General features: G+C 29.0%; 2 protein-coding genes across 3 annotated transcripts; both read right to left on the bottom strand.

The window, feature by feature from the left end:
• Window positions 1-8,333: 8,333 nt before the first annotated feature.
• Window positions 8,334-15,360, bottom strand: LOC109795358 (putative GPI-anchored protein At1g61900). 2 transcript variants are annotated; one of them, XM_020354829.3, is made up of 8 exons: window positions 15,111-15,360; window positions 13,924-14,100; window positions 13,214-13,819; window positions 12,701-12,946; window positions 12,561-12,572; window positions 12,142-12,285; window positions 11,952-11,996; window positions 8,334-9,052 (listed from the first exon to the last, which is right to left on the bottom strand). In XM_020354829.3, the coding sequence occupies exons 2-8, from the start codon at window positions 14,024-14,026 to the stop codon at window positions 8,982-8,984; spliced, it is 1,227 nt and encodes a 408-aa protein (XP_020210418.1). In that variant the 5' UTR covers window positions 14,027-14,100; window positions 15,111-15,360; the 3' UTR covers window positions 8,334-8,981. The 2 variants fall into 2 exon arrangements, with proteins under 2 accessions (XP_020210418.1, XP_020210417.1); XM_020354828.2 differs by lacking the exon at window positions 15,111-15,360 and adding an exon at window positions 14,896-15,104.
• A 3,931-nt stretch (window positions 15,361-19,291) lies between these two features.
• LOC109795278 (uncharacterized) lies at window positions 19,292-20,072 on the bottom strand. The gene has a single exon (XM_020354732.3). The coding sequence runs from the start codon at window positions 19,986-19,988 to the stop codon at window positions 19,608-19,610; it is 381 nt and encodes a 126-aa protein (XP_020210321.1). The 5' UTR covers window positions 19,989-20,072; the 3' UTR covers window positions 19,292-19,607.
• Between the last annotated feature and the right edge of the window lie 7,785 nt (window positions 20,073-27,857).

The raw sequence follows: 27,857 nt of genomic DNA, 5'->3' as shown, positions 1-27,857 counted from the left end.
TGTAGGGAACTAGGACGAGTTTCAGATAGCTCCCGCATTTGTTGGAAGATGTGGCATACGTGACAAACTTGGCATATGGGAAGGCGTGTTATATAATGACCAACATCAACATAGGATACACGAGCGGGAGACACATTTCGTGAATCATGAGTGCATGCATGTACTTAAAATAGGTCACATAATAAGACCGATAATTGATGACTACTGCCACTATATAATTGTACACCAAATGTCCTCTAGGCAAGTTCCCATCAAGTTATTGACTTATATAGTACAGTAGCTAAATATTAAAGAGTAGTGAACATTTCTCGTGACGAAAACTTCACGTGCCATATATCGGGAAGAAATTAGATGGAAAATATTGAGAAAAAAAAAACTCAAATTTTATATTGATTGATTAAAAATAAGACTAACGAAAAAAAAGTATATAAGTAAAGAGACTTTACAAGTCAATTAAATAAAGTTAAATTAAGACGAAACTCAAATTCTAAAATAATATTAAAATTATCATAAATTTATTAAAAGGATTATCTACAATTAATTATATACATATTAAGTTTAATGGTATTGGAATAAGATATATATTAAAAAAAATTTAAATCTTAAACAAAATTGTCTCTAACAAAAATACATGTTTTTAAGAAATTTTTTTTTACAGTAATATATATAAAAATTAATGTCACATCATATTTTTGTTGTAAGTGATTTAATTTTAACGATTAAAAAATTATGAATATTAAAAACAAATAGTTATAATTACAAATGAGATTAAGTCATTTTTAAGTTTAACAATTTAATCATAAAAGCAAGATTTATGGTAGAAGATTTAGATTACTCATTCCTTATGAAATTGAAAGAAAAAAAAAGGATCTATTTTAAAATTAATGAATGCTTCATATTATTGTCCATTAAGTGATTGACACTAAGATAACTTAATCTTATGTCATAGCTAGGGTTATGTTCAGTGCAATAAATATAATTAATGAGGAAAGATCCATTTACTTCAAAAGTAAGTATATTTAGATTTATTTTGCTCAATAACTCATGCTCTATATCAAGTTTCAACGATCCAACTGTTAAATTTAAAGTTTTTAATACATAGATCAAAATTGTAAATTTTTAAAAAATTTAAAAATTATTTGATACTTTATTTTATTAATTCAAATTGACGGCTAACTGCTGTAATTTAATATTCTTTAATTTAAAATTATTTTCATTATTTATGTTTAATATGCTAGAGTGTTCACTGTTAATAAATATATACTGTTTAATCAAATTCATATTCCAATATGTAGCCATATAAAAAAAAAATCAGTTACTCAATCTCGTCTGCATTGTGCTTTACTTCATTCGTTGCATAGAGGAGAATGTATTCCAGGGCTTGCATAGAGGAAAATATTTTTTAATATAAATAAATTTCAAATTAAACTACTTTTATTTTTTAATATTTATAACAAGTATAATCTAAAAAAGATTATCATGGAAGTATACTTTTGTTCCCCATTCTCATATACAATGAAGATGGGTTATGTTTCCATGCCACATCATCTAATAAATGCGCCTGGGGTAGGGTGCCATCTAAAACTCGTCCTAACCTGCATTTTTTATGCTACGTGTTTGCTTATGTGTCCAAAATCATCTATTATGGTAATTAATTTTTTTTAAAATTTATTTTGTGTGTAATTTTTTATTATTTATTTGGACGAAAAAGCCCAAAGCTAGCCGTAGATGAGAAAGTAAAATAATTTTGACCTATGCCACAAAAAATATTGCTAACAAGGGAGCAACATCCATTAATGTGATAGCCACTCCGATGAGAAAGTAACATTTAACCTAGTCCGGATCCGATGGCATCACATTATTATTATTATTATTTATTTTAGTATGGCATCAGGTTTGTTATGTGTGTTGACTGTTAGACATAGATTTTTTATTTTTATTTTTTATGTATTGACTGTTAGAAATATCATTGAAGACCTTTTGTTTTGAAGTGAAAAAATTTGAACTTCTATTAAGACATTGTAACTGCAATATATATTATATATGGAACCAACAAAACTACCCACATCTGTACGATAGACTCAAAGGGTGAATATATCGAGAAATTACCTATAATGAAGAATGCTATTTCATCCGAATAATTAAATAGCTGAAACTATACCTCTGAAAGATTAAAAATATATAATAAAATATTTATTATATTTAATTTTTCAAAATTTTAATGTTCAGAGGATCTTTCGGAGTCTCAAAGTCATAACTCAGAAGATACAGCATTTTTGTATGTAATACTTTCAACCTGCTTAGAATGTCTGCAGAGTGTTGACAGTGAGAACTTCGTTTTTTACGTTTTTGTCATGCATTGACCATTAGAAATCATAGAAGGAATTAATTGTTTTGCAACTGAAAATTTTGAAGTTCTTTTAAGAGTCTTTGCTTGTGTGTCACGTAATTGAAGCAAAGTTGAACTTGCTTCTACATCTTAGAGGAATTTGACGTGAAAAATTATCTAGACGTGTGCTCATAAGTCGGAAACCAGACATGCACTAAAATGTGTTGGGAAAACTCGGACTTTCCCGCTTCGTGAAGTTAAGATAGACACTTAGAAATTAAAGGTGGTAATGGGAGCACACGAGTTAAATTCTCCAATATGGAGATTCTTCCACTATACAAAAGAATAGTAGGATTACAAGAATGTAATTACAAAATTGACTCACTCTATGGTGGCACACTCAAACTTGAGACTATCTCTCTTCTCTCACAAAGAGGCTTTCTCACTTTCTCACTCTAAGAAGTGGATTCACTCTTGGCTTTGATGGATAGGAATGAAGCCTCCTACCCCTATTTATACTACTCCACCTTCAAAATGAATGGTGGGGATCAAGGGTTGAGACTGGTTCTCTAGAATGCTCCACACATTCCAGGAATCTCTACTTCCTTCTATATCCTTCTATACTCTTCCATAAGGTTCCGGAAGGCTCCACACATCTCTAGAATGTTCCAGAGGGTTCCACACTATTCCACAAGCTTCTAGAGAATTCTACAATTATCTAGGATTCTCTAGAATGTTCTAGAAAATTCTAGAGGTAGTAATGGGAGCACACGAGTTAAATTCTCCAATATGGAGATTCTTCCACTATACAAAAGAATAGTAGGATTACAAGAATGTAATTACAAAATGTATACAGATGATTAAATAAAATGTGTATGATGATTGTATATAGTGACGGTCCTCAGTACGGTTAAAGTGGGCAACCGTCTAAGATCTTATTTTTATTTTTAAGAGAGATACCAAGTTTTTTTTAATTTATATAAATATATTAAAAAAATTTATATAATTAAATTATATAAAATATCATTATAAAAAATGAATTAATCAGCAACAATTAATGAATAGATATGTGAAGTTTTTATTTTGCAATAACAATCTACTTATAATTTTAAAAAAAATAAATTGATAATGTTTAAGTGATATATATAATATAACATATTATCGATTTATTTTCTTTAATTTTTCTTATTTTATATTTCTCTTATATTGTTAATAAATAAAGATCACTCTTTCTATTCTCTTAATTGTGGTTTCTTATGCTTGCTAAAATATTAAAATCAAATTAAAAACCTTTAGTTGTTAGTCATTGAAATTTTTGTTAATGTGTCATCATTGTTAATCTTTTTCTTCCATTACAATAAATTAGGAATTCAAAATTTTTGGTAATATGCTATCATTGTTAATCTTATTCTTCCATTACAACAAACTAGAAATTCAAGGTGAAGGTTTAAAAGTAAGCAATTAGGTACTATTGTTTCATTTCATTGTTATTTATTCATTAAAGACCCATAATTTGAATCATATATAGATAATTTAGTTTTGTGTCTATATTTGCATAGAAAACAACCTTTTACTCATCTAAAATAGAAAAGAAATAAACAAATTAGAATTGATATTGATTCTCAAAAGGTGCTCTCAATAATATTTTTTGTTAAACATATTATAATTTTTCTTCGAAATGATACAAATCTAGATAATCTAGACTTCAGATCTAAAAATTTTGGGAATGAAAAATCATATAAAAATAATGAAGAGTCTGATATTTCAATTAAAAATAATAAAAATATAGATGAATATCATGATAAAATTAAATATTTTTATGATAAAAATGACCATATCCATGTTGAACAACCTAATTGATTTATTAGACATTTATGATCTAATAACATGAAATAATTTTAGAAGTGATTTAAAAGATGAATTACAAAAAAAATGTTATTAAATGAGATATATCTACTTTAAATGGTCCAAAAACTACTTGTAATATCCTACTAATTTTACAATAAAGATACAAGGACAATACTGAAATAATTAAAGACATCACATTTCTGATTAACTTATAATATGAGGATTCTTTATTTAATACTTTTTTTTAATAATTTCTCTACCATTAGTTGAAATTATTAAAAATCATATATTTTTGGTGGATCTTATAAGAGTGTTAGAGAAAAATGTTGCTAACGTTTCTCAAAGTGAAGATTTTTTCCCTTATATACATGAATTTAACTATAACACTAATCAATACATGGCTTATATTTTCTCAATATGCCTCCTCATGCCTGACAATATTGTGTTTGGTGTGTTGATAATATGATAGTTGACTCATTAATGGATTTGTGATAAAATTTGCTACTATCTTAGAATATAAATTTAGAACCAACTCAATTAATTGCACATAACCAATTTAGAAGGTGGGATTGATCTACCACTTGTATTTGCTAATTTGGCCTTTTCATTATTCAATTTAAAACTTTTATTTTTTTTTCTTCCATTAATGTGTTTTTTAAATAGTGATTTAGATAGCATTAATATTTTTTTAAAATTTAAATCTTAAGGTGTTTTTAAAATTCATTAAACTAATTAGGTTAACCCTACCTATTTATTATTTTGAACGATAACATTCTCTCCCTATATATAAGTTAAGAGAAATAATGAAACAATCTTTTACACTTTCTTACCAATACTTTTTATTAATGAAAACCTCAAGGAGAGATTAGATTGATGTAGTTTCTCTTTCAAGCTTCTAGGATAGATCTTTAGCTTCTTGGACTCCTTCAAGATTCTTTAATGGCTTACTAAGGTGTTAGAAGTCATGTCAAACACACATAGAAAAGATAGGATCTCCCTTGGTTACGCCACACTCTTGTAGAGTGATAAGTCCCTTTAAATTCTCACCACACTCAAGAAAGGATAAGAGAAAAGGAACAAGTTTCAAGGAGAGAAACAAGTTTTGAAAGAGAGAATTAGAGAAAAGTTCATCTAACTCAATAAATGCTCAAAAACTGTTTAGCCAATACAAGGAAAAATCATATATAGGATCTTTAGCTTCTTGGACTCCTTTAAGCTCCTACAATGACTTCTTAAGGAGTTAGAAGCCATGCTAAACACACATGGAAGAGATAGGATCTCCCATGGTGACGCCACACTCTTATAAAGTGATAAGTTCGTTCAAATTCTCACCACACTCAAGAGATGATAAGAGAAAAGGAAGAATTTTTAAGGAGAGGAACAAGCTTTGAGAGAGAGAATTAGAGAAAAATTCATCTAACTCAATAAAATGCTCAAAAACTATTCGACCAGTACAAGAAAAAATCATATATAGGACTTGGTTGGCTTATGATGCAAGCTAAACTAACCATGGTCAATTGTAACCATGATTAGCTATTTTGTACTTAAGCTAACCAACCCTGATTAAGTGTCTAGAAGCTTATGGAATAAACTAAGTTAATCCTAATTTATAAGCAACCTAGGTTAGTTTAAGTTAACTCCAACTACCTAACATAATCATTACAACTAACAAAATAATTATTACTTTTAACAAGTTTGTTGAGATGTCATTATCAAAGCTATGTGACTTATTTAACAACTTGGATGGCTAAATTGGCTAGGTTTGGACATCCAAACTACTTGCATAAGCAAGTAAACATCCAAACCTATGGACCATGGAAAAAGTTTGGGCCATCTAAGCCCTATGACTTAAGCTAGTTGCACCTCCTCTAAACTACTAATTACACCCTTACGGAAAAATTATACAAGGACAAAAATTCTTATACTACTTGACCCAAAATACAAGATAAAAAATAACATATATAATAGAAGACTAAACAACTAGGAGAACATATACTTTATATTCATAAATCACATCATCCTCTTTAGTAACTTCCTCTAATCTCCTAATCATAGACCTTGTCAAAGGTCCTATGATCTTCAAGCATGATCCTCCATCATCTATTTTATTGGTTAAAAATCACAAATTTTAATGGGTTTTACCACTAAATCAAAATAGAGAATCATTAAATGAAATGCAAAACCTACAAAAGTTACTACTTTTAATGAATCTTTGTCAATAATAATAAAGAATGTTAAAAAGAAAGTATTAAAAAAAAATGTTGGTAGCATTTTTCATAAATTAAAATAATCAAATTGAATGAAATCATTTTTAATGTTATTATTTAACAAGAGCGTTTGTATGAGTTTTTCATAACCTCTTATCTTGTTTAATATACTATTCAATATCATCTTTATTTCTAAATTGAAATTTATTATTTAAAAATATTAATATTAAAAAAATCTTATATTATAATATAAATTATTATGTCTATAATATAAAGGTAGATGAGTGGTTGAACTAGAGCTGTCAAAATGGGCTTGGCCCGGCGAGCCAACCCGGCTCACCACGGGTTCGAGCCGGGTTGGGTTAAAAAAAATTTGAAAATTTTAATACGGGTCAAATTTGAACCCGGCTCACCACCAACCCGGCTCACCCGGGTTAAACCCGTGGTGAGCCGGGCTGGCCCACCAACCCGTGATTAACTTTTTTTTTGAAAAAATATAATAATTATTAGGTCATGGAGCAGTCCAACATGAGACAATAATAATTTAATGTTGGATTGTGATTTGTAATTTTTGTGATTTTGGATTGTATTTGAAGTTTAAGATAATTTTGGATTATATTTATCTATTTGAGATTATTTAGATTTGATTTGATTGTATTTAAAATTATCATTTAATATTTGGGATGAATAATTCATTTAAGGATGTCTTAATTAAGAATCTCATATTTTTAAAATAAGTTTAAATTTTTGGGCTTTAGTTGTATATTAAGAAAAAAAAAATTTATTTTTTTAAAGGTGAGCCAACCCGTTTAACCTACCAACCCGTGGTGGGCCGGGCCGGGCTCGATTTTTTTGAGCTCACTGATAAATAAGTCGGGTTGGGTTGACCCACCAAATGGCCAACCCGTGGTGGGCCGGGCCGGGTAGCCCGTTTTGACAGCTCTAGGTTGAACAATAAGAATTGTGCGATTTTAGTTCCAAAAATTTTAATTGAGCAATTTTAGTTTATATTACAATTATTATACTTAAAAAACTAAAATAGTACGATTATAATATTTGAGGAACTAAAGTTGTTTAATTAAAATTTGAAAAATCAAAATCACACAATTGTAATATTTAAAAAATTAAAATTATTTATTTAAAATTTTAGGAGCCAAAATCGGAAAATTCCAATACAAGATATTGGAAACCACTCTTGTGAAGTCAAATTACGTCGAGTTATCAAATAACTCTAATGACTCGTTCATGCTCCATACAATAAATACATGCATCGAACTGAAGAAGAACAAAGGTGCTTCTATGAGACTTTTAATGTTATTTAAATTAATTTTTTAACATGTGATTTTTCTCGTATAGAATTTTCCTATTGGGCTTGAGAAATATGTTCAGCGAAGCTGAAAAAGAAATATCCATGATACAACCTTGCATGACATAGATATAATGGTCTTCACCATACTGATCAATAGAGTTGGGATGCAGCCACAAAAAATACGACAAACACAAGATGGTAAATATGGATATGTGAATAATTACTCTCACAACATTTAGCAGCAGAATTGTATTACTTGTCCAAATCTTGTAGTGCAGACACAAGATGTGTTTATAGCAACCCTTTTATTTTTATCACAATGTCAGCACTTGTCCTTTCATTTGCTAAATTCTTGGTACCGGTGGACAACTAACAGTCAAACATGTATCCAGAATAAATCAACCTCTTAAACAATACGATTTTTTTTTTCTTAATTAAAGATCAAGTCATCTTTTTTTTTTTTTTTTTGACAGCAAGATCAAGTCATGTTATAGTATAGGAACTATTTAAGCTGTGAAATATGATTTCGTTTGTTGCATGGTGACATCTCTTACTTTTTATGCTCCTGTTAGTGCCCACGTTGCTTATAATTTGCAGTCAAGAGACGTGACCAAAAGATTTGATGCCAACTGATCAAAAATTAAGGGATAACGAAAAAGCGAATCATTGTAACTGTCATAGTACTGCCCAGTTACTCACAGGATATGCTACACAATGAAATTATTATGAAAATTTATAACAAAATTTGAGTCAAACTAAAATTTTACGTCAATAATCTACGTTGATAATTAATAGAAATCTTTATTATATAACCATCAAAATAAAACTCTAATTCTAATTAAATAACAATATCAAAAGCATTCATGAAGTTACATCTAAGTTTTGTCCTAAAACTTATCTTTGTTCTCCAATTTACTGGCCAAAGAAAACAAACCCCTTAAAGAATACTTCTCTAAGAGATATAGCACTGGCAATTCCTATTATACTTGAAATGGATGATTACAAAACGTTCTTCGACTGCAAAATCCAGGTTTACATATCAATCTCAATAAGTTCCTGTATAGCCTATCCTTCCTAAATTTTCTATATACAAAAAATTTATTACACAAGCACACAATAAGAATTGTGAATAAATATGATCCGAAACAGATTGGACATCACCTCCAGCTGAAATTTCTCTTTCTCATAGAACCGGTCACAAATAATTAATCTTTGGCACAACACCCAGGCAAAATCTATCCTGGTTGAAGAACTAGGAAAGCTTCATTTAACAAGGAAACCCTCATAATTACACGGTCGCCATCAAGAGAAACGACAAAGCAACAAGCACAAGAAACAGAGTGTCACGGCTGTAGAGGCCTGCAGAACATAAAATACAGTCGGTCAGTGGTTGACACCAAATTAATGGATATGCTCAAATCAAAGATCTGGTGTTACTCAGTAGAGTAGTTATTGTAAAAGTCAATATAACTTTGCATCATTGTAAATAGGCTCGGTAGGTTAGTTAGTTAGAAGAATGGTTTTTTGGTTTTTCCTCTCTGTTAGCTGTTACTGCTAACCCATCTTTCTTCTATATAAACATGTATTTTCTTTTCTGACATTCAGTGTGAATAATTTCTCAATATTCAGTTTTTTCTTTCCTTTTATGAGATGACAGCATTCCAATTTCTAAAATTTCTTTAGTTAACAGTTCCAATCTAACAGAGGTATTCAGACTAATCACTCCAATTAAAACTGGAAAAAAAAAAAAAATTTTGACTCCAAAATGTGAATAAACTGGAAAACCAAAAAATATAAAATTTGAATTGTGTTGGGGGATTCAAATTTGAAAACCAATTCAATACAAAATGAATCGAAGTTGCCGGTGTGTTTTAAATCCTAAGAATTTCTTATGTTATCCGTATTTATTTAGGAACTTTGTCATTAAATTTGAACATATATACATGATTGAGAAATAATTTTGAAACTATATTTAGAATTTAGATTGTATTTTGATATACTAAGATAAATTTGTTTGAACATGTAATTCTTGTATTTTAACAAATAAGTTTATATTTGTACTTGATTTATTTTGATGAAATTAGATTTCTGCATTTCGACAAATTTACTTATTAAAATAAGACTTAAATATGTTTTTGGCTTTTATAAGATGAACAAATTTTGATTTTAATCTATGTAAAAAAAATATTTTTCATCTCTCTAAAATTTAAAATTACTATTTTTAGTCCATATTATCATGGTTTTGAAAACTGAATCAAACTGGTTTGTCAGATTGGTTTGATCAGGAATTGGTCCTTAACTAGTTCGGTTGGTTCAGAAAACCATTTTGTAACGAACCAGTAGAAAACTGGTCCAGAACCAGTCAAATTCGGTGAATCCAGATTTAACCGGTCTAGTTAAAAAAAAAAAAAAAATTTAATTTTTAAAATTTAATTTAAAGTATTTTTTAATAAAAATAAATATTTGATAAAAAAATTATAAATTAGAATAACTTATTTTTAATATTTTTATAAATATAATTTAATCATTTAAGTTAATTTGTAAATTTTAACCTTTACTTTTTATAATTTACATTATATTAATTTGATACTTTTTATTCTAGATGTAAGCTTGTAATTATTAACAAACATTGTTATATTTTATTAAAATTTAAACTTAAATATTATATCATATTTATTTTATGATTTTCCATGTATATTAAATATTAAGAACTTATAAATAACATTTTATTTTAATTTTTAGTGTTATAAAATTTATGATATTATATTTATTTAATATTATTTTAGTATTAGAAAATAACCATTGAACATTGCATCGATGTTTAAACCGGTTTAATGACCGGCCTGAGTTTGAAAACATTGCTTAGAAGTTAGAACTATCTATGATAACATGTTAGCATGCGACATATTTAAAAAAAAAAAAAAAAAGATCTTAAAGTATGTTATTTATCTACCTTGAAATCAAAAAAGACATTAAACATAGTGATTTTAGATTTTAGAGTGATGAAAAATAAAGAGAAGTATTTTATAAGGACAAACCAAAATTTACTCATTTTTACAAAGACCAAAATCAATTATTCCAGATTTCAGAGAGATAAAAAACAAATTTTTTATAGAAATCAAAATCAAAACTAGCTCATTTTTCATATTAAAAATATATTTTAAAGAAAACTGGAAAACCAATTCCATTCAACAATTTTAGATTGGACGAGATTTACACTTTGAACCAAATCATTGAATGACATTGTAAGAAAACCGATTATGTTGGATCCGGTAGCTTTTCCCAAAAAACTGATCCAATTAGGCATGGCAACAGGGCGGGACGGGGGCGGGTAACGTAAATTTAAACCGCCTCCGCCCCCAATACCTGCTGGGAGTAAAATATGGGTCCCCATCCCCGCCTCCGGCGGGGTTCGGGTTTGCCCGCCCCGCCCTCACCCCCACTCCTATTTTTTTTCTTTTTTTTTAAAATAAATATGAACAAATTAAAAAAAAAAAGAAAGTAAAATAATATAAATTTTTACATATAAATATTTCTAATTTTAGTTTATATATATATAAAAATAATTTTTTAGTTATATTATTAAGTGGGGCGGGGGCAGGGGCAGAGTGGGTATTAACCTCCCCGTCCCCGCTCCCGATTTTATCAATTGGGAGAAAACCCGAACTCGAACCTGATAAACACGGGTTTTTCCATCCAAATCGGGACAGGTTCGAGCGGGTACCCACGGGAGCGGGTTCGATTGCCATGCCTAGATCCAATGCAATACACGAACCCGTGTAATCTTTTCTTTAAGGAACATATAGCTCATCCTAAGAGACATTTAGGTCCATTAGGTTCAAAGGAGGTGAGGGGATATAAATTTTGTTTTTAGTTGAAAGAAGGGGAGAGGAGAGGAGAGGAGGTAGCTTTTTCTTATTTGGTTTCTAAGAAAATGGGACAAAATTTAAAAATCAATTTACTTATTTATCCTTATTTTTAAATTTAATAACGCAAATAAGGATATTTTGGATATTATATTTAAAATGTTTTAAAATTTCCTCCTGCCCTCCAAATCTCCTCCTATATTGGAGGGGAGCTAAAATTGGGTTAGAAGAAATTTTGACCCCATCCCTCCAAAAAATTGAACAAACAAGAAAAGATTTTAAAAGTTTCTCCCTTACCCTCCCTTCCAACCAAACCCTGTTAAACACTAGATATCTTTGACAATCATATAATCAAGTTTAATAAACAGTACAAGTAGAAAAGGTTCTCTTACAACTTTGATTTGTTGCTGCTGCAGGAAGAGCAGGGATGTTGACAGCTGCAGTTCCAATAAGGTAGAATTATCAGAAGTTTACGAAAAAATTAACATCTTACACAATGAATAGCAACAAAAATAAATAATTAAATAAAGATCAGTTTGCCACTCATAATTATATAAACATTCAAATGGGTGATGTACGTACATTTATTGCATGATGAAGAGGCCAGTTGAGATGTAGAAGGCCAGGGAGCTGGAATATTATCATTTAGATCACAAAGGAAGCTGATCCCAGAAATCCTGTCAAATGTAGCATCTGAAGGCAAACTAGGTAATAGACAACCGGCCTCTGTTTAGGGTAGACAATATAACAAGTCACCTCCCAGTAGAACATCAATTCAAGACGGAAAATAACGTAGCAAGTCGTGTCTCAGCAGACAATTATTACAAGAGCATAAAAAAAAAAAAAAAAAAGACTTCAATGATGGATAAACAATGCATTTCCAAAAGTTAACACTTTTTCTTAATTGAACCCCCTTCCCTTTCCGCCCATACCGTCCCCCAAATGTGGCATTGGCAAATAATTTATATTGACATTTGACACAATGTACATTGCAGAATTACCTTGATTTCCAACTGAAGTATCCACATTGTCAATTTCCGCACCAAGTTGAATGAGAGAAAAGAAAAAATATTAATATCAGGTATTAAGAATTATGGGTAAAGTGTGAGCTGAGCATACCAACAAGAGCAAAGAAACTAACCTTGGAGGGAGAAGTCTTTAAGGCTTATGTGACAAAGACCATAAACATCTGCAGTAATATTTGATCTTTTCAATTTCGTTGCCAAAGTTTCTGCACAGTCCAAAGCTTGCAAGTTCGTGATGAAGCTCTGCTTTTGCAAGTGAGACACATAGCTTTCCATAGCATTACAGCAGGCTGTTTTGTTACTCATCCCATCCGCACAACCCTTGGCAACTTGCTTCGTGTCAGGGAAAACCAGTGGACAAACTGGTGCAAAAGACACAGAATATGTAAAAGAAAGCCAATATTAAGCGGCCAGAAGATTAGCATCATTTAAAAGGAACCTAATGCAATCAGCTATAATCTCCTAGAATTATCACAGGATGACCATTGCACATTTGACTGATTTGAGTTTCCACAAGGTTTCTCATCTAGAGCTAGATAGAAAATAAATCATGATCGAAAAACACCCCAACTCAGAATCTACTCAACCTTTTCCCCTAAGGATTGATATACCATTTTACTGAAACTGACCTTTGTTCACGTTGCAATTAGACAGTCCTCTGAGAACTTTCTTGGCCTGAGAAGGTTCAAGTTTACTAGCTACCCACCGGAGAACAATATTTCTACAATCATTGACCCGAATTGAGTGCTCAGGTTGAACTTGTGGTGCATCTATGGCCAAAACATCAGAACCTTTTGATGCAATTGTTGTAGCTGCTTCTAATATAGCATTCTGACATACTTGGTAGCAGCATTCTTTCACTGGATCAATTTTCTTACAGGCAGTCAGGAGCTTAGTAGTATCCACCATGTCATAAAAATCATTCAGATTTTTTACCGGGCAAGATGCCTCAGTGAGTTTTGAAGAATTGATTGAACATATCTGCTTTAGGTTACTAGTGGCACCCTGGCCCATCAAAATCTGTTCCACATCTGCAAGGCAATGTTTAGCAACGGTCCCATTTAAGGCAAGTACATCAGAATATTTACTGGATTGACCAATAAGAATTGTGAGAGTGGCTTCCAGTTGGGGACAACATATTACATTAGCCAGAAATGGTGCAAAAACTTCCCAGCAATCAATTGCTGTCACACTTATCAAACTTTCTACGGTAGTAAAGTTCAGAGTGCAGAGTCCTGCAAGATACATGGATAGAGACAGTAAGAGAGCCGGGGAAAGAACATCCAAACTCAAGCATTTGAAAATCCAAAATAACCACAGAAGTCATTTAGGAAAGAACCTGATAATTTTGGTTCAGAGGTATTGGTAAATGGAGCCAATGGTGAAGGTGCAAGAGGAAGGAAGGGTTGTGGAGCACCAAGAGGTGAGATTTTGGGGAGCATAGAAGCCACATGGTTATTCAGTCGTACACGACCTTCTAAATAATCAAATCTACTGCTATGGGATTCAAGTACACCTGCACCAAAACACAAATAAGAGTGTATCTTTGCCTTTGTGTACACGTCTCTCCCTCTTGTCACTCACTTAGAATGAGTTCGCAAAGAAAGGAATCACATACAAGAAATTACAAAGATTATGCTGTGTTAAAAGAGTTACAAATAAAATCAGCCACAGTTCAAGCATTATGTTGTGCTAAAAAGTGTTACAAACAAAAGCAGCCATAGTTCAAGCATTGTGTTGTGTTAAAAGAGTTGCAAATAAAAACAGCCAACAATTGAAGCACGTGAATGCGAGCACATATCTTATGGTTAAAAGGTACTAGTACTACTTAAGCATGGAAAGGTAAGTCCAACTCAACATTAACGAATTCCGTTCCACTAGTAAAAGCTTCCAGATACCAATTTCATTTTGTTTCAACTCTCTGTGATATTACAACACAAAAGCAGTCAAATTTGTTCGACAGCGAGAAATGAAAGACTGTACTCATCAGCGAACACTACCATTACTAAAAAGACAACCTTGGAGTATAATTGAAATTGACAGCAGTAAACATATATCCCAGATCTTGGCAACGAAATGCGAAAGGTATTTGTTGTGTCCTACACTCTAAAATGGAATGGGGAAGGGGTGGTTTGTGAGGCATTGCAAAACTGAGTGTGGAAGCAATAGAGACATAGTAATAGCATCTAAGTTGAAACTGAAAGCAAAATTGAGGAGGTAAGTTATTTATTTATGGTGTGAAAGTAAAAGCGAAACGAGTGGAAAACCCTAAGGTGCGACATGGAAGTGAAAAGTGAGAAAGGGGACTTACGGAGGAAGAGAAAGAGGCGGAGGAGGAAGAGGAAGAGGTGGGGCATCGTGCAGAAAGGGAAAGCATTCATGGAAAAGAGCATTGGAGATGGAGAGGGCGAGGGAGAGGGAGAGGGTGGTTCAGTAATAGGTGTCCGGTGAGAGAGAGTAGACCCCACCATTAGCGCATTTACGCCACCCATTGCCTTTTATTACGACTAATTCACTTTTGCTCACCGGGGTTTCATGGCGCCAACTGTTGTGGCAGTTGGTAGATGGCCTCATTAATTGCAAACGGAACGGACCATTCATCATTCATTTCCAGATTATTCCTTCTGCTTTCTGCTTTCTGCTTTCTGCTTCGTTAATCGCCTTTTTTAAGTACGCCTTTTCCCATTTTATGTCACTAAATCACCTGCTTATGCTTCATCAACACCTTGCTTTTCAAACATCATAATTCACCTACCACTAACTTCCATACAATTATTGCAACCCTTACACAACCTATCTCATTTAATATCACAATCGCCTTATATAACTTTTTATTTTTAAGAATTTTACTTTTACTTCTTTTTTTAAAAATCTAATTCCAATTTTTAAGAATTGCAAACAGAATAAGAAGTGAAAATACATTCACACATTCTATTTAGAACATAACATTAATAGAGTATAACATTAATAATGTAGGTAGAATTCACTTGCGTACACACATACTCACACTCCTTTAATTTCACATATCATATATAAAATACTGTACCTAACAGACAGTGACAATCATAATTACATGAAATACAATGTTATCCTAACTCTACTCTATATAATAAGTCATACTAACTTTAACTCATAAAATAGTCTTTGAGCATATTATCTACCCATGATCAACAGCAAATGACTTTTTTTTAAAAAAGAAGGAAGTTATTTGTAGACTTTAAAAAAGGAAATTATTTGTAAGTAGGCAAAAAAAATTGAAGATGGATCCAACTAAATGAAAAGTATTAAAATTTTATACGATTGAATATTTTTCTAACTTGAATTTTTTTATATAGTAATTTCCTTAATTAAATTTAAATTTAAAGTAATGATAAGATGTATTATGTAAGCGTACATGTACATTATAGATTAACATATCACATTCAATTCTATGTTTACAATATAATTTTTCAAAAGAAATAAAAAGAATTTTAACTTTAGGTTTAGGGTAAAAAAGTAATTAAGAACACAAGACCTATTAAAAAGTTTTGAGGAAAGGACTTAGTGTCATAAAACAAAATACAAACATTAAATTTTAAAAACACGTTCATCATTAGTTCATTTAATTTAATTATAAATGTTTTCGATCCCACGAATTAACTTATTAATTAACATGCCAACTTCACAAGATAAACTGCAATTTAAAGTTGGATGTAGTGTTATTAAAGTCGGACCCAAAACCATGGTCAGTCCAGTCAATCATTTAGATCAAACATTCATTTAACCTACTAGATAACATCATCAAACTATGAATGAATTGTGATTTAACCAATGACTTGAGAAGAAAAAGAATTATTCAGATAAACTATGAAAACTACATACTTAACAAGAGTTGAAGACAAGTCTTTTGTAGAGAGGATGAATACACCGAATCAACATGTAACTTTGTCATGTATATGACAAAATTAATTTGATATTATATAATTAATATAAAATTATATATTTAATAATATATCGATTCATGTAGATGAATTAGTAATTCATTGATTTAATTAATAACCTATTGATCTAATGTCTTCATTGACTCAGTATAGTTTTAATAACACTGACTTGATATTTTTTTTATGTCCAATTGTTGATGAAACAATTAAAAAAATCATAGGAAAAAATTGTATAATAACATTTTATTATTTTAATTTTAATTTAAAAAATGTGTAAAATTGTACCTTTGGAATTATATTATTGATTTGGGAATAATTCTAAAATTTAATTTTTAAAGGTATGAAAAACACATACATGAAAAGAAAAAATAATAATAATCACGATGTCCTTTGCACAAACTGGTAGAATTTTGTTTTGAGGAAAAAATTACACACAGCAAGAAGATTAGAGCAAATAATAAAAACACACACTAAAGAAGTCAATGGAAATGAGAATTTAATGTAAATCAATCGATTAAAGAAGGTTAATTTTTTTTTATATATATAATTTTACTTATTTTATCTTTTAGTTCCTATTTTTTAAAATATATTTTTCTGATCTCTATAGTTATATTTTTTAATATTTTTTAGTCCTTATAATTTAAGATAATTTTTTTAGTCCTTATTATCGTAGATTTGTAATACTTTTATCTTTTATCGTTATTTTTTCTGTAACAATGTCTATTTTAGTTCTTTTTCAATCATTTTAGTCTCGACACTTGACATTACAAATAGGAATACAAAAGAGTTAAGATGTATTAAAAGACTTAATTCAGAGTAATTACAATAAATTAAATTCAACATCAAACACATAAAATTGAATTAATACGAATTCATATTTCTATCATATCAACACAAAAAAATAACGTAATTTTTTTTAACAACATAGATTGAAATGATTATAAAAATATAAATATATAGACTAAAAAGATATATTTTAAATGTAGAGACTAAATTTTTTTAAAAAATATAAATATAAAAACTAAAAAAAATCTACTTTAAATTATATGAATGAAAAGGTAAAATAGGTAAAACTCTAACAGGAAAAAAAAAGTGCATTAAATAAGAACTTTAATTTTCACAATTAAATTAATACGCACTGGAGGTTGGTGCTTCACAATTCACATTCAACCTATTTACATGCTGAGTTGTGTTGTGAATTCTCCCAACTAAGTGGGTACATATTTATTTTTCATCAGAGTGACATGGGGTATTTCAATGACATAGGATGCTTCAAATAAGGGATGAGGGGGTGTGCATTAGTTTTTGCTTTTAAGGAGTATTAATTATATATTTTTACATTAGGTGAGAGTTTACATAGTAAAATGGGTGTGGGAAAAGTAATCCTTTACATAATTCCAACTGGCCGCAATAGCTAGGCCCAACTTCTGACCATCCTTCAACTCGGCCTCAACAATCGACATCTGGACCTGTGGACATTAGATTTACATGGGCTACTGGAATTTCCAAATTCAAATTCATGACTTATTAACTCCTAAAACTCATTAATATTTCAAACTCAAAAATTCAAATCGAGCTCAAACACAACAAAAATTTAAAATGAAATTATATTTGATATTCCTTTTTTAAGTTATTTTTATTAAATAATTAGTTCAGTTCCTACCTATTACATATAGTTAATTTATTTTAAGTTTTTACCGACCGTTACTGTTATAATACAAAGTTTATTAAAATTAAGAGTGAAGACTAGTAATTAAAAACCAAGTATTATGTGTTAGAAATTGGAAACGTTATAATCACTTTGATATATATATATATATATATATATATATATATATATATATATATATATATATATATATATATATATATTTCTCAACTTTTATTTTTATGCAAGAATGAAATGATCAATTTTAACCTTTTAGTGGTGATGTCAATAATAAACTAATATGTTTAAACTTAAAAAATTGTATAAAAAAAAGTGTTTCTTAAAAAAATTATTTTTTAAAGAAATAGATAAAATTTGTTTCTTAATTAAAAAAATTGCTTATTTTTAAAAATAAGTTGTTTAAACACACTAAAAAAATGAAATTATTTTATTAAAAAAATTAAGAATAAAATTAAAAAAAAAGCCAAAAACATTAATGTCTATGATAATAATGATTACATCAAAAGTAATGACACAATGATAATAATCATAATAGTATTAATATAAGGCATGAAAACCAAATTTAATTAATGTATAATGAACTAAAAGCATAATTGATTTTCATTTTTATGGTAACAGAATTAATACTATTATGAAAATCAATATTTCAGTTCAATAAGATTGCATGTTTATTCCCTCTTGTAGTCAATCATATTTCAGTTCAATGATTAGTCAGCATAAATAACCAAGGAGTTGCTAGATCTTTTGTAGTGCATATAGATTCATTCAACTAGTAATTAATCAGGAGTGCCATGTCAATTTTACATCAACAATATCCAGAAATCATTCATCGATCGTACAGTTGTGATGAAAAATAAATTAGAAATAAAAGAAAATAAAACAAAAGCAAAAGGACAAATGCTATCGACCTTCGAAGTGGAAACCGGAAATGAATGAATAACTACACCACGGGTGAAACGATGGAAAAGACAATCAGATTATATCTATTTATTCTGTACAGGTTTGTTCACGTCATGATTGATGAATGATGATACAGTACACGAAACTTCTTTGATTTGGTCTCTTAATTCCTCTAGTGTGATTGGAGTCAGTACGTATACATAAATTAAATAGCCAAATTGAAACCATATAATCATATATATATATACATATATACTGCATAATCTGTAATATAATAAAACAGTAACTTCCGTTTTTCTATCGAGTTTTACACAAGGAACTCACTAGTCTTCAGATTTCATTTGCAGAAATCACGAATATACAAATCACACATTCCCAGCCTTACAAGAGAATACAAGGTGAAAACAAATAAAAAAAATCCTGGGCAACTAACTAAGTTGGATATATTTTGTACAAGTAGAAACCTAAACCTTTCTCGAGTCTCAACCACTACACTACACACCCCACCACCACCTTTTGATATCATGAAATTAATTAATTAACCTCAGGTATGCTTTGTAGCACAGGCCTCCATGGCCTATGATGAGCATCGTGGTCTCTAGCGTGTACCAAACGAGCCAGAACCTGTTCTGCAGAAGCGTGTCCTTCACCTTGTTGCTTCTTCTCTTTCCCTCCCAATAACTCTGCCAGCTCCTTCTTGGAGATCTTAATCTTCACCTTCCCATTGGCATCAGAAGAAGCTCTCAGCACACCTAAGAGCTTCTCCTTCTCCACGTTCCCCAAGCTCACCCCATGAACTTCATCAAACACCTTCCTTGAACTCATCATCCTTCTCTTACTTTGCTTAGACGACAAAGAACCCCAATCGTCACCACCCCAATCCATAGCCGACTCCGTGGCACAACAGTTTCCCATTTATATATATATATATAGGTAGATTATTATTTTGTTTATATATGTTGAAGATTGTGAAATGGAATGATGAGAGAGATTTATGAGGTGTGGAGGTTTTCATATTTATAGGGGTGATGTAAGAGAAGTGGGTGATTGGTAATTTGACTTTTTAATGAATTTAATTAGAATATTGGATTTATCGATACCCCATGTGGCAGATAGATCTGGCCAATTTCAATTTCATAGATGTGTATGGCTGAAGAGGTAAGCTTTGTTGACCAAATAAAATTTAATTATATGGTTTTGGCTATGTATACCGTGTAGGACCCATGATGAACTAAGGTTACTTGATTAGGTCCATGGGTGTGTGAAATGGGGGTTGAGGGAGCATCTTTGGGAGTGAGTGTGAACACACATATGCCATTGGAATCTTGGACTTGGGATAATTGGCTTGCTCTTTCTTCCATTTAATTTTAGCATCACGTGCGGGCTTAGTTAATTTAATCAATTGCGTAACCCTTTTTCCCTCATGATAATTAACAAAACTACTAAAACGGTAAAGAATCTTGTGCCGTCTACACACATTTTTTATTATTAATTAATTAATATTTATGACCACGATATGATAGTGGTAACATACGACAGTAAAATTAATGAAAATAATAATAATAATAATAATACCAACATTAATTGATACATGTGTGTCATTTAGTTAAGATGATATTGAAGATTCAAATTTTAGTATTTAAGAATTATGTTGAAACGGAGATATCAATCTTGTATGCACTAGAGAATATCATTGATAATAAGATGAGTTTATATATAAATTTCAATTCTATCCGCAAATTTTTTTAATTTTTTTTTTTTTATCGTAATCCAAGAGTTTTCATTGAAAATTTTCATTTTCTGCGTCTAAAAATTTCTTATGTGAAATACCTCTTTCTCTCTCTCTATTTATAACAATAAAATTTTATTCTTTTGTAACGTCTGATATTAATTTCAAAATGAAGGATAGAAAAGCATTAGAACTCATTCTTTGTTAATGGATTTTGGGCGAATTTTTTGTGGAATTTTCGAAGAAGACAGTACAATGATGTATTAAACTCTTGTTTTCGTTGATCACGTAAGTTTCTTTCGTAACCATAAGAATGTTCGGATGAAACCAAGAGAAGAAAATGCCATGCATTAGTTATTCCATAATGTAAAGCCCATAGGAATATAATAAGAGGACTCCATTATCTTCGCTAATGCTTGCACATGGGAAGGAAAGATATTTATATATGCGTATGCGTTGTTCATAAGAAATTAAGAGGGAAGAACAGCCACAAATATATGGTTCTCTAAGCTGGCTGGTGTAGCTATTGCCTATTGCTGTAGAGCATAATTGTCGGTTGGTAGTTGAGCGCATGCAATCTGTCTCAACGTATTCAACAGTATATTTGAAGTTGCTTAGAAAGCAGAAGAAATTAATATTCTTTATGTAGTTATCAATTTTTTTTTTTCTTAAAAGGGAAATAAAAAAAGAATGTTATCATCTATTGTTTATGAGAATTATAGGACCTACATATTGCCTTGTGATAGAGAGAGTAGGCACCGACTCAGTTTTATTCTCCCATGGCAATATGTTATGCTTCTCTGTACACCAGCACATAAATAAAATTTGCAGAGAAAGCCAATCTTTATCAAGTATAATTGCCGTAATGTCGGTCAAGTAATATTTGGGATACTTTTGTTTTTTTAAATAAAAGTTACTACTCCTTCCAGTCTTTTATATGATAAAATTATATATGTTAAAATATTTTTTTTTTTATAATTTTTTTTATTTTTTATTTTAGTTTTTATAGTTTAAAATATTTTTTTTTAGTTTTTATATTTATTTTTTCAATTATTTTTATTTTTTATAGTTTAAAATAAATCTTTTAAGTCTCTATAAAATTGTAGTTTTTTTTTGTAACGTTGTCTCTTTCATATTTATGTGACAAATATATTAATTTAATTTTATGTGTGAATGTCAAATTTATTTTATTAGAGTTATTATAAATTAGGTATCTTTATGTTGTGTCTTTTCTATATTATCACCTACAACGGTCATTGTTAGGACTACTTATTTACTCTCACAAAATTATAGATTTCTATCATATTAACACAAAACAAACAACATTAACAAAAAAAAAATAATGATAAGGTCTAAAAGTATCATAAAACTAATGATCAATAGATGTCATTATTGAATATAGTTAGGAATTTGTTAAGCAATTTAGCTTTACCCATATATGTTTATATGTATGCCTTGAAAATTGTCATATATTTGTTAAATAAGGTTTCTAGTAAGGCAGTTTTAAAGACACATTTTGAACTGTAAACTAGTAAGACACCTAATTTAAGGCACCTACATGTTTGGGGTTGCCAAACAAAAATAAGGATTTAGAATCCCCCAAGAAAAGAAATTAGATGCAATAAATCAATGAATATTTAATTGATGATCCAAAAAAATCAAAAGGGTATGAGTTTTATTGTTCTAATCATAGTATGAGAATTGTTGAAACTGAAAATGCAAGGTTCATTGAAAATGGTGCAATAAGTGAAAGTGCAGTTCCACGAAAAGTAAAAGTCAAAGAAGTTAGAGTGTAAATTCCTTTACTTGTGCCTCTAGAGATAAAGTGTTCATCTAACTATTGTGCCAAATAATAATAAAGAAGAGCACAACAATCATGAACCCTTAATTTAGAATAAACCTACTATAGAAGAACCACAAGAAATAACATTAAGAAGATCTCAAAGAGAAAGAAGACTAGCTATTTCAAATGACTATATGGTATATTTACATGAGTCAAAAATTGACTTAAGCATTAATGACAATGATCCAGTTTCATTTTCACAAGTTATATGTTGTGATAATTCTGAGAAGTGGTTAAGTGCCACAAAAGAAGAATTAAAATCTATGGAATAGAATGATGTTTGGGACCTTATAGACTTGTCATAAGGTTGTAAGAGAGTTGATTGTAAGTGAGTTTTTAAGATTAAACGTGACTCTAAGAACAACCTTGAAAAATACAAGGTTAGACTTTTTGCTAAGAGTTTTACTTAAAAGAATAACATTGATTGCAAAGAGATTTTTTCACACCCATCTTATGAAAGGATTTTTTCATAATTATCATGACATTAGTAATCCATTATGACTTGGAGCTATATCATATGGATGTGAAAACTATCTTTGTAAATGGAGATTAATTAAGAGGAAAATGCTTACACGGACCGACCAATGGGGTTCTCGGATGAAGGAAAGGAACACATGGTGTGCAGACTAAAGAAATAAATATACAGACTTAAGTAAGTTTCCAGTTAATGATATTTGAAGTTTAAAGATATCATAGTTTTCTTTAGATTTAAGGAAAATACTGTTGATCGGTGTATATATCTAAAGGCCAGTGGGGGTAAAGTTATTTTTCTAATTTTGTATGTTGATGATATCTTGCTTGTAACTATGTGATAGAAATAAATATTTTGAGATAGATCACATGGACTATTAGGCTTGTCTCACAAAACATATATCAATGAAATATTAAAGAGATTCAGGATGAAAAAGTGTTCAACATAACTCGTTCCAATTCAAAAAAATAAAAATAAAAAACAAGTTTAGTTTCGTTCAGTGTCCTAAAAATGACTTGGAACGAAAACAAATGGAAGTAAATTCATATACACATTAGTTTTTGGGAGTATATATTATGTATGCTCAAATATGTACTTGACCAAATATAAGCTTTGCGATTGAAATGTTAAGAAGATATATATCAAAGTAACCCGAGAATGAAACATTGAAAAACTATAAAGAAAGTTCTGAGATACTTACAAAAAATAAAGAGTCATATGCTTACATATAGGAGGTCTAATCACCTTGAGGTGACTGTATATTTAGACTTGTACTTTGTTGGATGTGTGGATTTAAGAAAATTCACTCTTAACTATGTATTTCTTTTAGCCGGAGGAGCAATGTTGTGGAAGAATGCAAAATAATAAGTTGTTGCTTCATCAACCGTAGAAACTGAATTTATAGCATGTTTTGAGGTTACAATATTCAGGCTAATTGGCTACAAAACTTTATTTCAAGGCTTGAAATTATCAATAGTATTATTACCAAGTTGTTAAAAATGTATTATGATAATTCTGCAACAATATTTGATAAATAATCTAATTAGGGTGCTAATTATAAGCATATGAAATTAAAGTACATTGTTGTGAAGGGAGAAGTTCAAAAACAAAGAATGTCAATAGAATATATTAGCATAAATTTTATGGTAATGAACCCTTTAACAAAGAGATTATTGCCCAAAACATTTATTGAGCAAGATGGAAATATAAACATTATTATTAGTAGTGACTGTTGAGTATTATGCTTATTTTGTATTAAATGATTGACACTTTGAACTCATTAATTATATGTTTCTGATTACTTATTCTCTATGGTTACTTATTCTCTATGTATGTTTCTGAAATATATAAACATTATCTTGAACAAAAACATTATATTGAACCAAGTATATGCTCCTTATCAATGGTTATATTAAGAAAACTAGTTTGTAGTACATGAAAAAAACTATGTCAATTAAAATTATATACAATCACCATGAATCAAATTAATTTCTATTCTTAATCATGAAATTATGATGAATCCAATATATATATAAAATGATTTAGTCATTTTAATACACATTATATTAGTTATATTAGTGTAGCTAATTAATTTATTTATCTATTATAAAAATGAATCAAATAATATTTTAATATTTATTAGACCATTATTTTTTCACTTTGTTTAAGATATCAAAAATCTCAAAACTGACCTTACTATATATATATTAATTAGAATAGGCTTTGATAATATCTTATCATACTAACTCGACTCTAACATAAATTTATGAAGTAGAAATTGATATCGCTTATGTAGTCTATTTTAATCACATCGGTTGTCATATGAATCTACAAAACAGCTCTTTCTCAAAAGTCCGTATATATATATTAGTTGCTGCCGTCAAAATTCAATCATGTTATAGTGGGAGTAATGGCTAGATAAGCTTCCGCTATTACTCAATATTATAAGTTATTTAGATAAATTTTTCTATAAATATTTATAAAAGAAGAAAATAAGGAGAAAAATAATTAATTTTTCCATAATTACGATTACTCGTACAAATTATAATAAAAAAAACATGAAAGAAATTCTAAAAATTAATTTAAATATAAGTTAATTTTAGTTTATGAATAAAACTAGTTATTTTATTATTTTTTTCATATTTTCTTTTTATATGATAATTTTTTGAAGAAATTTATCTGAATAGACTGTATAACATATGTATAAAATTATATAATTTCCTTCAACGTAACTTTAAATATTTATATAGGAACATAATTATTGTCTATGCTCGTGATACTGAAATCTGTGATATATTATATTTTGGTGTTTTATTTTTCTAATTAATATCCACTGGATTTATGTCGCTTTCGTGTATTGCATAGCAAAACGTTGAAATCATTCATGATCACAGTATAAGAGAAAACGATGTTGCACGATTACTTTCAGCTATGGTATTCTGAACTTTGAAAAAGTCAAATTATATTAACACGATAAGTTTGTAAGTATAGAAAATGATATACTATTAAACTATATCAAATGTTAGTATAATATATATTGGTGTAGAATTATATTATGCATGTATATTTTACATCAAGGAAATGTTTAAATTTACCAAAATCGAGGAATATCGTTTTCTTCTTTAGTATTGATGTATGTTATCCTTGTTATTATTCTAGGCCATGAGCATGAAGTATGACAAAAGTAGAGATGTGTACAAGGATATAGAAGTTAACGAGGGACATATAATGTTAAATTTTAGTTTTAAGGTATACATTTTTTAGTTATTTTTTATTCATTTCTAATATTGGAGGTGATCTCTCGACTCACACTAATGATTTTCATGGATGAACAAGACGAATAATGAATCTAATGTTAGATCAAATCATATGAGATTATTGTAGTTCGAGTAATAATAACCTATAAAAAATGCACTTATATATTTTCTAACATCCTTTTTTAACTCTTTACTAATAGTTAGAATTTATCACAATTTTTTTTAAGTCTTATATCTTATTTAATAAATTTCTCTCAAAATTTAATAATAAAACTTACTAAAATTTGTCATTTTTAATTAATAATAACAAAAAAAAATACTAGTAAGAGGGTGTCTAGCAATTCTCATAAGCCTAAAAGACTGATGGAGCCCATTGAAAAGATTACTGATTTATTTCACTGATAAACATCATTTTATTGCTTTTGACCTTGAATTATGTTTGGAATGAGGAGAAAGAATACAAATTCAAAATTTGAATTGAAAAAAGAAAAAAAGAGACAAAAATGTATAAAATCATTCCAAACATAAAAATATGTTAATAAATAATTATAATTAATAATAAAAAATAATTAGCTATAGTAACTATAATAATTAATATCACACTAATAAATATTCATTGAAATGTTTTTTCATTAATTTATAATCGGCTGAAATATTTATCTTCATGATTTAAATAATAGTATATTTATTTATGTAATTTAAATAAATAAATCTTTTTTTAACTAAATTTTTAAATAAATAAACTCAATTCATGTAAAACTTTTCTTTCCGGTTTTTTAATTGAATAATGATATTTGTGTATAAATATAATAATTTTCCAAAAAGATAGTTATAATAATATAAAAATAATATGAATTTTTCAGTTTATAAAACAATCGAATTAGAAAGACACACTTAACAATTTACACTAATTCATGAAAAATACATTAATAAAATTTTTATAGACATTTCTAAAATTAAGAAATTAGGCCTCTCGTTATTTTGGTGAGACGAAGACCATTTTGTTTAGTAAATTTTTAATTATAGATATCGACTTTTTTGAGTAATATATATTTAAAAGGTTTTTCTGTTGTGTTCCAATAAAAATATTATATATATATATGTATGTATTTATATCAAGACATATACAATTGTGAGATTAATTTCTCATTTGTGATTTGATAAAATTCTTTCGAGTTAATTGAGAGCAACGAAACTCAAACTTTGATATTTATAGTTTTATTTAGAATAACAGTTAACTTGTATTACGATGACAAATCATGGTTAGATTTTTGTGTCAATTGATTTTTTTATTATTTAATGTGTTTAAAAATCAGTTGAGTTCCCTTAAAAAAAAATCAGTTGAGTTAAGAAAAAAAATTACACTTACAAATTGTTATGATTTTTATATTAAAATATATAATTTTTCGTTGAATGAATTATATTAGTATCTAAACATTCACTACTTAATTTGAAGCTAAATTGGATAAGCATCGCCCCAGTCAATCAATCGCCCACAGATCCAAACTGAACCATCATATATATCATATGCTTTAATATTCTTAACCTATATATAATATCTCAATTATCTGCTGTGTCATTTTGACTCATTTTTTTCTTTGCCTCCGTCCACTCAGTTTAGATCACCTGATAGAATTGACATATTCTTTTGATTAGAGCTAAATCCTGCTCAAATAGTTGTGTTAGATAAACTTTGGTTGTAAAGTTTATATACCTCCGACATATTCTAGATTTTAGAATATCAAAAGACTATGCAGTCTTATATTATACTAAAATAAAATTAGAGTATTATATACTTAACCGAAAGGTTTATTAAATACACATTAAAACTGAGTTGGTAATACAATTATAAACAATTTTTTTATGGTGTGTATTTTATATAAAATTATAATATTTTTTTAAAAAATATTATACACCTATAAAAATAAAAAAATCTGAATCCACAATTGTTTTCTTGTCATATGTGGATACGGTAAATATCAAT

Source organism: Cajanus cajan, chromosome 1 (genome assembly GCF_000230855.2).
Source record: "Cajanus cajan strain Asha chromosome 1, NIPB_CcT2T_4, whole genome shotgun sequence".
In the NCBI taxonomy this organism is placed as follows: domain Eukaryota; kingdom Viridiplantae; phylum Streptophyta; class Magnoliopsida; order Fabales; family Fabaceae; genus Cajanus; species Cajanus cajan.
This window is presented reverse-complemented; position numbering and strand designations above follow the sequence as displayed.